General features: G+C 40.2%; 1 protein-coding gene across 4 annotated transcripts in view; it reads right to left on the bottom strand.

Annotated features, from left to right (window-relative positions):
- Positions 1-1,492: 1,492 nt before the first annotated feature.
- ptk2ba (protein tyrosine kinase 2 beta, a) overlaps positions 1,493-17,974 on the bottom strand; it is a 52,928-nt gene continuing 36,446 nt past the window's right edge. For 2 of the 4 annotated variants that reach the window (XM_041253200.1, XM_041253203.1), the window contains exons 15-31: positions 17,837-17,934; positions 17,472-17,553; positions 16,757-16,857; positions 16,236-16,351; positions 14,319-14,419; positions 13,765-13,854; positions 13,253-13,457; positions 12,643-12,751; positions 12,089-12,148; positions 7,572-7,697; positions 6,680-6,829; positions 5,964-5,999; positions 5,511-5,529; positions 5,331-5,377; positions 4,727-4,861; positions 2,868-2,948; positions 1,493-2,242 (exon numbers count right to left, since the gene is read on the bottom strand). In XM_041253200.1, the coding sequence (XP_041109134.1) occupies positions 2,030-2,242; positions 2,868-2,948; positions 4,727-4,861; positions 5,331-5,377; positions 5,511-5,529; positions 5,964-5,999; positions 6,680-6,829; positions 7,572-7,697; positions 12,089-12,148; positions 12,643-12,751; positions 13,253-13,457; positions 13,765-13,854; positions 14,319-14,419; positions 16,236-16,351; positions 16,757-16,857; positions 17,472-17,553; positions 17,837-17,934 (1,769 nt within the window). In that variant the 3' untranslated portion in view covers positions 1,493-2,029. Of the gene's footprint in view, positions 2,243-2,867; positions 2,949-4,447; positions 4,605-4,726; positions 4,862-5,330; positions 5,378-5,510; positions 5,530-5,963; positions 6,000-6,679; positions 6,830-7,571; positions 7,698-12,088; positions 12,149-12,642; positions 12,752-13,252; positions 13,458-13,764; positions 13,855-14,318; positions 14,420-16,235; positions 16,352-16,756; positions 16,858-17,471; positions 17,554-17,836; positions 17,935-17,974 lie in introns of those variants that run through there. The other 2 variants (XR_005950495.1, XM_041253202.1) reach the window with 2 other exon arrangements.

The raw sequence follows: 17,974 nt of genomic DNA, 5'->3' as shown, positions 1-17,974 counted from the left end.
ACTTCATGCTGATTTGAACTCGGTTCTCACCAAGATAAGCACCAACTAAGACGTAGCTTTGCAGTAAATGAATGTGATCCATCTGCACCCCCACCCATTTGCGTTGTTTTCCGTCTGATGAATTAGATATCCTTTTGTCTGGTGTTGATTGAAGTGTAATGCTGGCTCCAGGGATCAGCTCATTTTGCCTCCCCAGCGCATCAGCACAACGGCTGTGATGCTGGCTCCGGGGATCAATCCAGTGTGGTCTCCCGAGCGTATCAGCATGACAACCGTCTGGATTAAGCTAAGTAGGGTACATCTCTGGGGTCTTCAAGTGGGCCCCTTCCATCCTCTGTGTTTGGTTGACTAGCCCACGACACCTCAAGAGGGCAGTGATTCTAACGTCCCAGCATCACCCCCCTCCATCCCCCACTCAGCTCAGCTCAGCTTACTTACCTGCTTTCTTTCTATTGTGCTTGAGATCCCCATCCAGAATCTTTCCTTCTCAACCACAGCCAGTTGCTGCTCCTTTCTGTTGCTTCAGATAAGTTCTTCACTGTGCGACGCAACTCTTAGCCACTGAACCAGACGTCTCTAAGAAACTGGGTTGTAGAATGTGCCACAAATCCTCGACAACCCACCTCCATTGGGTAAATTCGGACTCTCCATCCTCGCTGTCCTGCTTCAGCAGCTAGTTGAGCATACCGAAGTTTCTTCCTCTCATACGCCTCATCCACAGCATCTTCCTGCTGATCCAGAGCACAAGACAGTATCTGGTCGAAGGTTAGTGGTTGCTCTCCTGGACGGAGGAATATTGTCTTTTGTGTGTAATACTTTGATGGAACTGGTGGCAACTTATTGGTCAGGTTATGCTTGTCTGGCGCCAAGTAAACCCACCTTACATCCCGTCAAAATGTGCCTTAATGTTGCAGGTGATGAACACAAAGGACATGAGGGATCCTCACCCACCCAGAGGTTTAGGTTCTGTAATGATGGGAGAACATAATATGCTGATCTGATGAATAAACTGAACCTGCGCTGTTCCATTGTCCACAGGTCTTGCCAGCCAATCTTGCGTTGTTCCACACTCTCCCATCTCATCCATTCTCCCTGCTTGGCCTGGGAATTGGCCTTTACACACCTGATCCTTTCCTCCTGCTTTTGCACCTCATTGACTACCAGCTTCCTCCATTGAGCTGGGTTTGCCTTGTGCCGTGTAGGAGGAGCTGAACTGAGACCAAAACCTCCTTTTCCACGTTGAACTTGCCCCATAATATCTTCGATTCGAAGGGCAGCCTTAGCATCTTCCACAGCTTTGCCATTTTCTTCCAGTTTTCAAGCCTAATACTTACAGTACTGTGTATTTCACATTGTAATAAATATAAAATAAACCAACAGTATCGTACAACCAGGGAATCTGTTCGAAAAGCAATTCCTAAAATGAGCATATTATTAGAAGATAAAGGTACATGAGAGAATAAAAAATCATGGCACTAGTAACAAATTATCGGCAATTCTATTTATTCTTATGTGCATGAGTGGAATTTTAAGAAGAAAACCACAAAACAAGAAAAGACCTGAGCCTGCTACTGTCTAGCAACCATATCTGATTTTCCCAAAGCTGAGGTACAGAAGGGGTTCTGACTTACTGCTATTGTTTAGCTCAAATTTATCCTCTGTAGACACCTTTTTTTTTTTTAGCTTTGGCACACACACACACACACACACACACACTTGTTGGGATGGTCTGGAGCACCTGCAAGCTCTCTTACAACCTCTTTACATATGTACAGTGTGGTTCTGAGTCATCTAGCCTAAACTGTTAATAAAACTGTCTTCCCCTCAAAATGTTAATAGTAAAAATTCCCCACAAAAGTTTCACAACTTTCTTTTCTTTTTCTCTTTACTTTTTTTTTTTTTTATTAAAAAAATATTACACAACACTGCCTATATCAGCTTCGTGAGAAGGCTGATTTTGAGCTGCGACCCAACCCCCACCCCTCCTAGTCCCTGTCCTGAGTCACGGGAGCTGCTTCTGGGTCTGTCACTAGGAAGCCAGCTTGGCTATGTTGGCTCGGACCCGCGCCTGGTCCACTGCATCCAGCAGGTTTTTCGAGTCCATGGCTAGCGTGTGGGCGGCTGCCAGCATCTGACGCTTGCACTCTTCACTGAGCGAGGTGACAGCGTTCTGCTGTGCCAGCTTCATCTTGCTAATCAGCTCAGCCAAGTCCTTATTCAGTAGCTTCTGGGTGCCTTCAATCTGCAGAGTTAGGTCATAAATTTAGATAACCCTGATTATCGTGAGCATTTTTAGCCAAAAACTGAAAATGTCATTATCGTTGAACCCCAGGGCCTACTAAGGTTTCTGTTTTACTAATTATTGTGCAAACTGAATTTTTGATAAACCTAGCCACCTGTCCCTCCAAATGTTTCAAGTTTATGAGCGCATGAGCTTGGTACATAATTGAAAAAGGAAATTGTTATATTACATTCTGAACCTGGGTAAACGAGGTAAAGGTTAAGACCGCCACAGATTTGAGTGGCACAATATGTTTTAGAGTGAGTTAGTTACACAACTACAGGGCAGTTCTTCCTTTGCAAGAGGAATTTCACTGGCCTTTCATCTTCAGATGCCTGAGTTTGAAACTGGTTTCATGAAATAAGTTTGGAGGTCTGCCAATGAACGCAAGCCGACATCACAAAGCCACCTTAAGACAAAAGATGAAATGTGTGCAATAGCAAACCCGAAGGCTGAGTTAGGAAACTAAAGTGTTCAGCTGCCTCAAAGCTGAGGTAGAGAAAGAGAGCTCAGTATGCATGTGGAGTGATATGTTGGTAGAGAGAGCACTCTAGTGATGCTGCTGTGTTACTGTATTCTCTCTTACCTCTGCTCGTATGGATGCATGGAGAGCCGGCAACACCTCCTCCACACTGTGGATCAGGTTGCGGAGAGTCAGACCCACTGTCTGCAGAGAGAGAGAGAGAGAGAGAGAGAGGGAGAGAGAGAGAGAGAGAGAGAGAGAGAGAGAGAGAGAGAGAGAGAGAGAGAGAGAGAGAGAGAGAGAGAGAGAGAGAGAGAGAGAGAGAGAGAGAGAGAGAGAGAGAGAGAGAGAGAGAGAGAGAGAGAGAGTACTATTATGACTATGACTGCTCAGTAACAAAAACACAGTTGCAAAGCCCCTGGCTCAGTTCGGAACAGATTCTTAGGCAATATTTTTAAGTGTTTACTCAAGACAATTTTTTTCATGCCCAAAACATTCATAAAAACAGTCCAAACATTCCTCAATTTTGGCTGTATAAAGGACAGCTGGTATCCTAAATCTTCCCATGTCTGGATTGATGGATTTGCACCATAACATTCTGCCCCAACATTTTTTCTGGGATCCCGTTTTACTGCATGGGACTCCACTGGCAACTTGTAACTTCTGTATGGCTACAACGGTATATCAAGATTTTATACCAACTAAAATTATTTCTGCTTTCCTTTTGCATCCTAGGGTAAAATGACTGTAATTCATTGTTTTCATATTCATTGTAGCAATACAGGACACACTTTTTCTGTATTTTAGTGCCCAAAGTTAAGCAAACTGGAGAGGTGAATTAAAGTTGAACCGTCCTTTAAATTAAAAAAAAGAATTTCCCTTTGTCTGCCACCGGTTGCCTTTCAAATGCTGTTGTTTAATTTCTATACTGTTGTTAAGGGGGGGGGGGGGGGGGGGGGGTGTAATTATTTTCGCTGACCTTGGCTACCTTTATTTGTTTATTTTGAGTTTTACAAAATAGTTTTTTTTACTCCAAAGAAAAACTGGATAGCTTAGTAAATATACTGAGTTGTCACGCTATTCAACTACAATGTTGTCTGTGTAAATTCTGTCTCCTCGCCAAGAGTTTGTAAACATTTTGCTTTCACTTTGGTATTTGGTTTGGCTGATCAGCAGTACGATAATCAGAGGCATATTTCTCAGCACTTTATTTCCCAGAAAAAAATCAGGGTTTCCTTGAACAGCTCAGACTGGACAATCTGACCCACATGAAGCTGCTCACAGCAGTGAAGTCAAACATTTCAACACACTGTTGATTGCACTTGAAATGGAAAAACTGAAGTGTTTATGACACCCATTGAAGCACTGCAGTGGCAATATAAATGAATGATGGCCTGCTCCTCAATTGACTGCATCTGAGCCAAAAGAATTCAACAGGGTAAAAACAGTTTGTTCTGTATTGATTTACCTGTTGTTCTCTTTCTCTGAAAGGACTAGCAATTACAGTAGAAGACATTCAAACATACTGAATTACACCCCCGCCCATCTTTTTTAGCAATTATATTGTATTTAACTGGAGTATTACAACCATCTTAAAAGTAAACATAAATTGCACAGTCATTCTGCATGTCTTCCCATGCTTTTCTCATAGTTATGCTATGCATTTACCATGGTTTATTTTTTTAAATTTAAATATACTTTACCACACCGGAAGCTGGAGATTTCTCCAGTCAAACACAGTTTCAGTGGTGCTCAGTACAGTCACTACAGGAGTAATCTCTCAGCAGAATCATCAAGGCAACAACATGCAGCATGCAGGGGAGAGCATCACGCAGGAGTTACCAAAGGTGCAGTGGTTGACTGTGGTAAAGTGTAGTAAAAGGCATGCTATGAACATGGTAAACGCATTGTAAACTTCAACAAGACTATGCAAAATGACTTTGCTTACCATTTCTAAAGGGCAAGAGAAAGAGGATGCCTACCTTGACGATGCTAAAGTACTCCGAGGGAGGCAGGTCTCTGACCTCGTTCTTCAGCTGCACCACCACCTTCACCAGCTCCATGACGTTATGATATACCTGGTCATCCGTGCGGTCCAGCTCTGCAGTGGGGGCGGGCTGACACACCAGGGAAACACAGGGGCAACATCAGACTCCATACTACTACAGGCAGGATTCAGACCAGCGCAGTCAGGCTACGGATGTGCACACTCAGGCTGCAGACTATCTCACTCACTAACAGTTTAGTCAAACCTCTCTATTAAAGTCAGTCACAGCAGCAACAATATTTTTGTTAAGGACTGTTAAATCAAGTTTGCAGTTCATGAAATATTTTTCTGCTGCTTAAAGGATTAGAAGGTCATTCACATTTTTTAAAGCAGATGGTGGGGGATATATTCAACAGAAGAAAAGGGGCAATTCTGGATAATTCTGTTAATACTAAAAAGCTAAGAAAATGTATTTTAAAACTTTGGTTAGCAATCCTATATGCTGCATTGCATATATTCTATTATGGGAGAAGGGATGTTTCTTTCTCAGTTGATATGGGTTCCAATGGCATTGCTTTGGAAAAGGTCTGTTTAATTACCTGAGCTGTGACTCGTGGAGGTTTCACAGGGAGACTGGTAAATTCCGCTGAAAGAGATAAAGACACAATATTTAAAAAGTTAAAGCTAAAGTCAAAACTCTATGCCATAAATTAGAAATCATTATGTTAAATAAATCAGAATTACAACCAAACCAACAGTTCAACTATGTCAGCACTCACCATATCCAGAGTCTGCTGTCTAAAAAGAGAGACATCAAAAATAAATTAAATATAATACTCCTGTCGTTATTAAATATTACTTCTGTGTGAGTGCTAGCGCAAAATGTTTAATCGAACACTCAAATTATATATAATTTTACCTCTGTCTTTTTTTAATGATCCTAAACCTAATAGCTGTGAAGTAGCTTTCACTTTAATTAAGAAACCAGTTCTCACTGTATCTGATCAGTACAGAACTGAATTCAGATTACTGTAGTAGTCTGGTACCAACTGGTTTGGATTTGACAGTCTACTGTATTTCTATTAAATGGAATTATATTAATATGCACAACTTTTGAAGAGTGTCACAATTGAACCAGCCAGTTAAATAACATGGTGAATCTAGGTGACAGGTGTTTTGAATTGTTTGTCAGTTTTTTAAAACCCTTTTTCAAAAGATTTGAGCCAATGTACCTCTGACGTTTTGCAGCCCTCCTGTACCATCGGATCCTGTCAAAGACAGAGTGATGAAAAGGATTAGAGACAAGGTGATGGCGTCACTGAGATGTGCAACGGTTCCTCTTATAAAAGTTCCCCATAGTAAAAGCATAGCAAAGCATAATAAAGCACAGTGAAATAATGGTAAAGCACAAATACGCATTGTAAAGTAAAGCACATTCAGAGCTTGGCAAACCATGGTAAATGCACAGTACAGTATAACCAGCTGGAACCATGAAGCCGCGTTTTTCAACTGGGGTTGAAACTGCTAATGTGAGAACAGTAATTACACTTTTCTCATTTTAGGCAACCTACTCCAACTTACTCAGAGCCCACATCGAAATCTCTTGATTAAAGCCACATATTGTTCATCTGGACTGATGTTCCAGAGCCAGCACAACTCTAGCCTTGTTTTAGAGATTTAGTTAGTTAGACCTGAATCAAGAACATACTGTAATGAGAGGATGCCTATTCGGTACCGAGTAGCTGATTGATCCCAAAACTTTGTCAACTAGGGTCTCAAATGATCTCAATGACTCAGACTCAGTGGCTGTTATGAAAGGGATTGAGATAATTCTCCAGATCTGTATGCAAACTAGGTGGACTGCTCTTCTGCATTAGGGCTAGTGGTGTGGCCAGTCTGGGATGAGCCTTGCTGAGCCAAGCAGTCAACCACAATGGCAGCTTCTCACCAGCTGCTTCTCGTTTTTCTCCAGCCACTTGTTGTCCTCCACCATGTCCTGCTTCTGCTTCTTCAGGGTGGCCTGCAGTTTGGACTTCTCGATCTCCCACATCCTCTGGGCGTCCTCTTTACTGGTGGGCTCGAAGGTGAAATCAGCTTCCTGTGGGGACAAACAGGACAGTTACAGAAGTAGCAGTATAAAACCTGCCAGGTCTTAGCCAGCTGGTCTATTTCACCAGCAAAAGACCAACAGACATGCACCATCTCTTTTTCCACTGGGGGTGATCCATAGCCTTGGAGGATGAGTAACTTGTCATTGAACTATACAGAGAGGCAGAGGGGATGCTAAAGGTTCTAGAGGCTTGTTGGATCACAACTACCCAACATAGGTATAGTAATGCATATACACTATACTGTCCTATTAATCAAACTGCACCACTGGTAGCAGTCCTGTTTTGCCTAGAAATGCAGTCTATAAGCCATCAGAGACAAATCTTCCAAAGCCTTCAATAAGACAGTTTTTTTAAGTTGTGTTATTTAGATATGTTGCTTGTTATACAGTCACAATCTGAATAGATAAAAACTACATCTTGTCAGGCACAGACTAATGGAAGGCTGATAGAAGGTTTTTCCATATCCAAGACTGCGCAAATTGCTGAAGAAAACTTTTAAATGTGGTTATTCATCGGCCATCCTGGAGACAGTGTGTGTGTGTGTGTGTGTGTGTGTGTGTGTGTGAGAGAGTCTGGATATAGAGTGCAATGTTGGTTCCAGAGACCTTCCTCTATATGAGAGCTGAGAGATAGATGTTAAAACTGTACTGGATACAGATGTTAGGCCTTGTGATGATCCATCCACACCCACCCCTCCCCCCTAAAGCAGCTAAAGCAAGCGTCTCTTACCCTCATGCTGCGGCGTCTGAAGATGTCGTGTTGCGCCACCGGACGGATATGGTTTGAGTCAACCGGTGACTGGTAGTCAGATGGGCTAGCAAGAGTGGGCGAGCTGGCACACAGAGCTTCAGGCAGCTGGAAGCAGTGGGGAGGAGAGGGCGCAAAGGAGGATACAACACAGAGAGAGGCAATCAGCATCAACAACATAGAAGCACATCAACGAGGACGCTTGGGCTGCAGAATAAAATCAGTAGACTGCATACGGTTCTTTGTGTTCTGGTGAAATTTCAATGGACCCACCTTTCCACCTTAAACCAGGCAATCTGTTAAACACATTGGAAAGGATTTTCAAAAGTTTGTAAATGATAACTCCAGCGTTAACTAACAAATTGGTTATGTAGCATTGATTTTGGCATTTTCAAGCGGTCGGTATGCCTATTTCGTTACTAAATAATTGTGCTAATATGATTTCTGAAATTGCTGATTTACAAAATAATGTTAATATCCTAGAAAAGTGCTTCTTGAAACTATTTATTTTGTTGCGCGGTAAATTAAAAGGAAATCTGTGTTAATTGTCATCATTTATCAGGAGTTAATTTGCAATTGGAAAAGGAGGGTTTTAATTAACATAAAAGTATATAACTCAACTTGAAACCGTAATTAAGTTCTTTGGTGTTAAAACAAAAAAAATGTAATAAACAAACAAACTGAGTATGGATTTTCTGGGAGTGGCAGCAGTTGCAGCAGCAGTAGCAGCAAATTTAATTTTGGAGCTTGAGTGCGAGACTGAGATTGACAGAGCCCGGCAGCGACACCGACAATACAGAGAGAGAATGTACAGGACCAGGGTTAATTTCTTAGATTAACCAGATAACAATCTAAAAACTAAATTGCGTCTCAATAGGGCAGCTACTGTCGACCTCTGTCAGACTCTGCGGGAGGACCTTGAATTGCCTATGAAAAGGGGCCATGCCTTACCCCAGCATATGAAGGTGTTGGCTTGGAAGCATCGTCCTTCTATGCCTCTGGATCATTTCAAAGGGTCACAGGTGATTTGATAATGAGGATTAACGATTATATCAGTACCCCACTTAATCAGGAGCAGCTACTACATATTAAAAGGGGTTTTATGACATTGCTGAAAACCCAGAGTAATGGGAGCCATATTTACACACATGTGCACTCAAATCACCACAGCCCCATGCATATGCATGTGAGCAGGAAGGGGTTCCATTCACTAAACCTGCAGGTGATTTGTGATGCATCCTATAACATATAGAAAGCATGTGCAATTTCCCTGGCTTCTGTCATGACTTACATTTTGACACAATCAGCTGTGTTTAATATACCAGATGGCATATTAGTAAGTCAATATTGTACCTAGATAATTCAATAGTTGTAGTTATGAAAATATAGTATATATTAGTGGTTATGAATTAGTTTTATTCACTTGTTTTAACCATTTGTAACCTTACGGAACATTTGTTGTATTATACACCGTTATTTGCACCCAGTGCAATGTTACTACCAAGAAATTATCATTGCAGCTGTAGCCTAGTCTCTTATATGACAACAGACCTCTATTGTAGATTTTATTTTAAAAAAGAAAAAAAGAGTAAATAATTAAATCTTGGTATAGAAAATGGCATGCTAGGTATTACAATAACGTTTCTTTACAGATGATTGCGGATTTGCAATGCGTCCTTGGCTTTTAACACCTGTATCTAATCCACACACAAACTTAGAACAGGTCTACAATAGGGCACACAGGTGCAGTAGGAATGTGATCGAGGACCTTTGGTTTTCTAAAAATTAGGTTTCATTGCCTCAATAAATCAGGGGGGGTGCTTCAATACATACAACATCCCCGCCCCCCCCCCCCCCCCCCCCCCATTATACAAAGCCCATTCGGAAAGCCGTTAATGTTAAAGAGTACCGACATATCTTGTACAACAATGATTGTAGTAACATACATGGGTAACCTTTTCCTTGAACGTGAAATGTCAAACGTCAAGTGTTGTCGGACAACAAAACTCTCGTCATCACGTCAGAAGGATTATTGTGCAGTCTGATTGAACGGAATACTCTTGCCTTTTGAAAGACCTTCCTAGGCTACCGACCTGTGTGGAAGGACCCCCACTTTACCCATTTGACCTTAGAGAAAAGATATAACTTTATTTCAAAAGCGTTTTTTACACACCATCGGATCATCATGGGAGCGACTTGCCTGTAAAGCACTTTCGTCTGTTCAAAAATGTGTGTAAAAATTAGTACCTGTGTCTGTACCGGAACATTTTACGAGTACAAATACAAGATTTTATTTTTCTCTGGGTCTATACAGTACAGCAGTAAAATCAAATGAATGCCTAACACACTCTCTTTACTGTAGCATATAGGTCGGCTTGTTACTATTCAATTTTTTTTTGCCAAATCGACGATTAATATCAACATTTATTTTACAAAAAATGTACTTTTTTCCATCTTTATTTTTAAATTCAAGCAGAGAATGCGTGAAATCGACTTTGACTGAATTTTTATGCCATTGAAAAGAATGTCTTATTTAGCGAAACCCCTTTATTATATTCAACATGCAACAAAACCATGGTTACCAACATTCTAATTGAAATAACATGTGGTCACAACTGAGCTGTACATTTAAAAATTGTCTCAAATAAACCATAGTAAACACAGCATATAAAAGTGTATTACACAGACCTTGAGTAAAAATATTACTCTTGTAATATAACTTGCACTTATTATTCGGAGTCTGAGCTCCCCCTCAGAGTCACTGGAAGGCAAGGCAGACGGGCCCACTTTCTCCTGCTGCGGAGACTTCAGCCGTCAGCCAGGGTATTGTGCACAATATTCATTAAGTGTTTTTCTCTTGCGTCCCATTTTCAAATCAAATTAGTAACTGTCACCGTATACATATAGCAAAAGCTTAAGTACACCTTAACCCGTTAATTTCAAAGTAGGCGCTTTGAATGATAGGCGCTGTAGCTGGCAAATAAGAGCATTCTAGCACTGCTTCAGTCAAAGAGATCTGTCAGAACAGGGTAAAATGACCAACAGTGAAACTACAGTAGCCTACTAAGGGACCACTGAGATGACTGACAGAGACCCCTAGCCATTAATAGTGGAACTCAGATGGGAAAGACAGCAAGTATAAAAATAGTGAGTGGTTTTACCAATGTTTATATATAAAATTTATTTCAGTCAAACTCTTTTTAGGAATTCAACGCTTAACAAGCTTTACCAATTAATATTGAAAAGTAGCAAGCTTACTTATAGGCTACCAGCAACACAAAATAAATCATGCTGCTGCATTTTACACATTACTGTACAATGCCAAAATAATAAAATATTATTTTAAATTGAAACTAAATGATTTTAGGGCATTTTTTTATCATAGCCTGCTTAGTACACAATTAAAACACAAAATAGATCATGGTGCCGCATTGACACGTTATGATACTATACAGTACCCTACACATACTGCTCACTCACTTTACAGAATGAAATCATTTTTAAATGTACAGTGAGCATTTTACAGTGTACACGTGGCTGCAAGTAAAACACATTTCCTACCTGCTGCTTTTGTTCAGTATGAGTCAGACTTTATTTACACTTGAAATGAAACAGACTATTTTGACTTCAAATTTAAAATTATTGCAGGCCACACCTTGCTTTTCAAACCACTGGAGTCCATCAGTATTTCTGAAAGCTTCCCGCTCTTTTCCAACCGATTGAACACAGTTAGTTTAAACTCTGTAGAGTATGAGTTTATATGCCCTGAATGTGTTCTTCCATTTATTTTTGTTCAGTCTTTGGTCTCAGCTGCTTTTCTTCGGTATTAGCAAGGGACTACTGTAATTTCCAGGAAACTTAATTTCTTATATATTCTGTACAATGTGAATGTTACATTCTCAAGACATTATTATTATTGTCTGGTTCCTTCTCCTGCTTAACTCTTTATCAGAGCACACTGACGCTTCATCTGTGACTGGCTGTTTGGGCTTCACAGAACACACACTTGTATTTAAACATTGTAATTTTCTTTGTTCTTTCCATGTGGAGCCTACAATGTGTCTGCTTCTGTGCCAATCAGCTGGTGTTAAACCATCAAAATAAACTCACGCTGGTAGAAGCACGTGGTACACACAAGACAGTCAAGAGCAGCAAAAACAGTATTCCTCCGCTGGGAAAATAGTTCCATCAGCCCTGCTAGTGCCCGAGACGAATTGTAAAACCGGGACAAAATCACGATTTTCGCAAATGCTTCAGGCCACTAGGACAGCCTTTCTGAAACTGGGACTGATCTGGCCAAAACGGGACACTTGGTAGCATTACTCTTAGGAGTGTGCTAGTTGGGGTTTTGACCATCCAGCGAGAGGAGCACTTCATTATTTTACTTTGTCTAGTTTGGATTTTTTTAGCGTCAATTTTGAATGAATTATGAAGTTCTAAAGCCACAGAAATTTCTCACAGATGCTGTGATATGTTGTCAAGCACAACCAGCTTCTTACCTGCACCTGGAGACCAGGGTTGGCAAACTGCCCAAAGCGCATGCTTTTGTTTCGTGAAGGCTGAGAAAAATAATAGGGTATTACAACATTAATTGCCATAAAGGTTAGATGTTTGTATTTGATATAAGAGCTTCACAAAAAAACTAAGTGCTTGTTTGATGCCATAATATTCACAGAAAGTAAAATGATTTTGAAGGTATAAAGGCCTGTTACTAAACAGGCTAATGCTTTATGAAGACAGTACAGAGTTGATCATACAAATCAATGCTCTTTCTTTTTTCAACATAGGATCACAATGGTTAGAATGTTGAAATTATTAAAGGAATACCTTCTACTAGATATAACATTTGTATATCTAATACAGTCACACATGCCTAACCTCGATATAAACCCCTACCCCCCCAGAAACAGTAATAGATGATGATTATCATGGGATGAGAAACATTACATTTTATGAGGATTCAGAGGGTATAACAAAGTACAATATAATCTCTTTTGAAAGCTGTACAGGGATCTCCTTTGTGTCTCAGGTATTGTTAGGGAACATGCGGTACCTTTGGTGGCGGCTCGCTGATGGTGATAATGGGCTCAAGGAACTTGGTGCCTCTCGCCCGACTCCGAGTCCTTTCCTCAGCCTGCTCTACTTCCATCTGGTGCATATCGCTAGAAGAACACAGAATGTGAAATACAGTACAGTACAATCCAATACAGTGAAATACAGTAAACCATAGCCAAACTTTAACTAAAGTACTGACCAGGGTCCTTGAAACACTCCAGGCAAGGAGAAAATGTCTTGTTCTGACCATGTCACTGCCATTAACTAAACCATGATAAGGTACTAAACCATACCACTCAATTAAATATAGGGACATGGATAATAAACCTCTATGATGTAATAATTTGAGAGGGAATTACAAAAATGCTTGGGAGAATTATACACCATTGAACAAATGGGTGCTATTTACTTCACAGATGTATAGCAAAGCAAATTACTCTGCAAATGTGCTCAACTTTTACGTGGAACACCAATGGTGAGTGGCATATCCAGATGATCACAGTGTTGTAAAGTATATAAGCAGTTGTATGTATTTTATGTTTATATTTATTTAGGCAAACAGTACTGGCACACAAGCTAAGGGAGCTAGAAGGAGCTGCATTGCGTACCTGAGTTTGCAGACCAGCTCGGTGAACTTTGGCCTCTCTCGAGGGTCATAGGTCCAGCAGCGGGTCATCAGGGTATAGAGGGTCGGGGGGCACTCTTCAGGTTTGGGGAGTCGGACCCCCTGCTCCAGTTGAGCAATCACATCCTTGTTCTCCAGCCAAAAGAAAGGCTGCTTTCCTGTGCTCATGATCTCCCACATACAGACCGCTAAAAGAAACAGCCAAGAGACATTGTTAAACCAGAACTGCAGAATGGTTATAAACAGGAGCTGGACAACTGCCAACAGAGTGCAGGACTAACATGAGCAGCCAAGATGGTTTCTAGTGTACACCCTTACTAGTCATTTTTATACTGGTCTCATAACACAAATTCCACCTTGCTCAGAAACAGTCCCAATGTTAAACAATGGACCCTGACAAAAGAAAGAAAGAAAGAAAGAAAGAAAGAAAGAAAGAAAGAAAGAAAGAAAGAAAGGGCTAACAAATGAACTAATTAACAAAAGGGTCAAACTTACCGAACATCCAGACATCACTGGCCGAGGTGAAGCGCCTGAAGTTGATAGATTCCGGAGCCATCCACTTGATAGGCAGACGGGTTACAGAAGCTGCACACAGAGACAAAGGCAATGGGCTCTGCGTGCTGTGTATGGGGTGCTTCAGTAATACTCTTAAAAGTTACACTACGTAATTTAACATACTGCTTTGTCATTCAGAGAGTGGACTTTGTACCATGTTGTTTGCAATCATGTTGAGTGGTTCTGAATTGAGTTGTTCCTGTATGCAGTTTTAAACATTTTTTCTTTACAGTGGCCTGTAACTAGGTTTAGCTTATCTTCTGTACAGACATTATCCTTGATTTCCTCATCCCAGGCTGCTGCCTTTCAGCTCAGTGACTGTACCTGCTTAATACAATACTATACTATATTATAAAGCAGGTACAGTCAAATGGTCTTACGCTTGTGTGACTTTCTAGAATGAGACAGTCAAAGGCAATGCCCTGACACATAGGATTTAAGATTGTAAACAATAGTTATGTTCACTATAATCAGAAATCATTTCCAGTTCCCACCTTTATAATACTCTTCATCCTCTATGTACCGTGACAAGCCAAAATCCCCCAGCTTCACACAGTCTGGAGCTGCAACTAAAATGTTCCTTACAGCAATGTCCCTGTGGAAACAAGGAAACTCTTTCAATTAAAATAACACATATTCATGGAATCACAAAATAATGAATAAAACAACTTTAAGCAGGTTGGCTTGAAAAAAAAAAAGTTTATTGACCCTTTTGTTTTTTTGTTTTTTTACAAATATTTATTTTACCCCCAACTTACAACTGCCCTCCAAAGACCTCCCACCCCCCAGACTAGCAACATGTCTATTACACCCAGAACAATTGGGAAGCTAGACAACTGAACCAATTTGTGTTTGGTTCTATTTTGTGCCACATCTCCAATTGGAAACATTATATACTCCCTTGCCCTATGGAAAAGTGCATCTGCGACATCAGTCAGTATCTTTGACATAGAAGACATAGCTCTTTTATAATCCTATATCCAATCTGTATCTATGCATAACTTCTACTGCAGTTAGATATAGAAATGTCTGGCAAGCATAAACTATTCTGGGTTTAAGGAAGGGTCATTTTTTCCTCTTCTCTTCCCTCTCGTGCTGCAGTTGGAGAATTGGAAGTGCTTCATGTCTTAATTAGAGAGTGTATTTTGCTGTACTAAGTGGCCACATCGGTATTTTGCACCTTTTGTAAACTAGAACTTATTTGCAAAATAGAACTGATTACGGACTTTAATAGCTTAACAAGCTGTAATGCGAGTGCCTTTTCATAAAGCCCACACCCTGAAATGCCAATGCGCAACTGACTTACAGGACTTTTGAAAATAGATTGCCACCTATGAGGTCTTGCAAGGGTGTTTTGCAAGCTGTTTTTCACTTAGCCCCTTTTGAAAATCAGGCTGAAAGAGTCAAGCTTTTTGGAAAGCAACTCGTGGTTGTAAGTATGCATCAAATGTGGTGAAATGTATTCGGGTGGATGCTCAAAAATAAAGTTAAACCCCTGGCTGTTTTTGTAAAGCAATATTTGTTTTCTTTTTTTTTCAATTATGACATGAGTCATCTAATGTGCCTAGCAGCTACTCTAAAATTATTTAAACAAATGATGTTTTGCCGCTATTTGTTTATATTTTTGCTTAACTAGGACATCAGAGGCTGACAGCAGAATAATTCCATTAGCATTAACCCACTTTTAAAACAAACGTTTCAGTGAAAACAATGACCGTAATGTTACACACTTTATTACTATACAATGAGACTAGTGGAACGATATTTTCAAGTTTGTTATAAACCAGTGTCGTACTTTAAAAATACTTGCATTGCACATTTTGTATAATTTATTTAAAAAATAAGAACGATGTTGACGCTATCTCATTGTAAACTGGTCCAATTACTGCCTCTTTTTTCTCATTCATGATGCTATTTGAGACAGAGAATGTTCAATGTTGACACAACCTTGCCTCCCCCACCCCCCAGAATTTTTCTGAAATGACGCCCCTCCTCAGGAGAACTGAAGGTCTCCTTTTTTCACTCAATGAACCTAAGCAGTGGATTCTGGCAAGTTACTGAACCCTGGAGGCAAGGCCCAACCTGACTGCCCTGATCAATTGGGGTCACTGTGGTGCAGCCAGTAAACCAGCCCCAGATTAGTTTTATTCCTAGCCTTTGGAAGGGCAAAGGCTAATGCACTGATCCCCAGCTAGAATTGTCAAGCTCTCGATCACATGACTCACACCACACCCCCTGCGTAGTGAAAACAAAAAAAAGCAAAATTCCCATTTTGCCTCCCTAAAAGCAAATCAATATTTTTTGAACATGCAACAATAAATCTTTTAGTGCAGTAAATGCATGAGTGACAGTTTATGTCTAGGTACAGAGCTCTGTGAGAGTCACGGTTCGGGGAGGGATGGAGCTCCTACCTGTGCACCATGTTAACTCCCTCGAGGTAGGCTAGCGCTTTGCAGATCTGCAGGGAGTAGAGGACGAGGGTCACAGTACTCAACGTATTCTTGTTCTCAACAAGGTAGTGTCCAAGCTAAGAGGGAAGGAGAGGGCATTAAGCTGGGAGACTGGGTAACAACATCTCACTTTCTATAAACTCTTTCAGCACTAAGGTGTCGACTTGATCAAGCTGTGGTTTATCACAAGTACAGTATATTTGCAAAATGACAACACAACTGTAATTAAACAGTTCAAGTGATCTGTGAAAATAATAAACCGTATGATGGTTAATAACAGATATTACAAGATAATAAACAGATTAAATAAATAAAGCAAGGTGGTTATAAAGAGGTTATAAAGCATTTATTGTAAGGGTTTTTACTTAACAATATAAAAGCTTGCTATTCCAATTTGTCAATTTACAATTCTAAAACAAAAAAGAAATGCCACACGACTGCTTACAAGCCTCTGAAATGTGCAGTGTCTCCATGGCCCTTACCTCTCCGTATTTGTAAAGTTCCATGACAATCCACACTGGGTCCTCCTCAATGATTCCAATCAACCTCACTATGTGCGGGTGTTCCAGAGTTTTCATGATGACTGAAACAAAGCCACCACAGGAGAAATGTTAACACTGGTACCTGGGACCTTGGCATTTAAATATGGTCCTTATGTTTGCTGCACATTTCTAGCTGACCTGTTTTTATGAAGTTTATAAATAGGTTAGTGTATGTTTCTAAGTGTTCAGTGGCTACCTTTAATCAAGTTGACAATGTATTTCTCTTTGATTGTCAGGCCACAAGCAAGCTTGATTAGAGGTAGCCACTGAACCCTTTTAAACATGTAATAAGTCATTAAATCTAAAAAAAAAATTATTAAGAAACCAAGATGCCGATATTAACATATATAATCTGTTTATGCAGATTGTGTTGTGGTTTTAACGTGTATAATTCATTGTCTTTGACATTAAGATCTACACTCTTGATAAAATTCTAACTCTAGTTACTGCTAATAGATTCCGAGGGGGGATGTGATTTCTAATATACATTATCTAACCATGCAAAACATTTGTTAATATATTACAAGTTAGTTGTTATAATAAGGTGTGACCAAAAAAGTTATTGTATATAGTTTTGCCTTGACGGGTTCTGTATGAAATGTTTAATGATGTGGTTACAGTTTTTCTGATTCCCTCCTGCACCACTTCTACTTACCTGCTTCACTCATGAACTTCTCCTTGACGTCAGGAGAACAGTCCTTACATGTCTTCACCGCCACTGATATCCTCTCCCCTTTCTACAAAGCAAACGAATGCCATGAGTTAAACACTGGAGCTACCTCAACCCTATGTAAAAGAAATACCATAACAGACTGCATTTAAATTAACAAAATCCTACTCTACTTTTCAGGGACTGAGTTTGAGTACATGGAAGTCAAAAATGCTTTCAAACCACAAGACAAATGAGATGTGTTGGACCTCAATGACCACAATGAAGATACAAGATCGAGAAAACCATTGTGTTTCTGAGTTACACAAGTCACGCATTGTTCTAAGGAAAATGTGTCTCTTCCTACTTACTTTGGTTATATAAACCCCATCATGCACCTCTCCAAAGAATCCTTCTCCCAGAATCCTCCCCAGGACTATATCACTTCGGGAGAGACCATATTTTATGACTACAGCAAAGAAACATAAGAGGAGTTATACAAAATGATA

Source organism: Polyodon spathula, chromosome 6, assembly GCF_017654505.1.
Source record: "Polyodon spathula isolate WHYD16114869_AA chromosome 6, ASM1765450v1, whole genome shotgun sequence".
Taxonomy (NCBI): Eukaryota; Metazoa; Chordata; class Actinopteri; order Acipenseriformes; family Polyodontidae; genus Polyodon; species Polyodon spathula.
The sequence above is the reverse complement of the archived record's forward strand: the minus strand, read 5'-3'. Positions and strand labels throughout refer to the sequence as shown.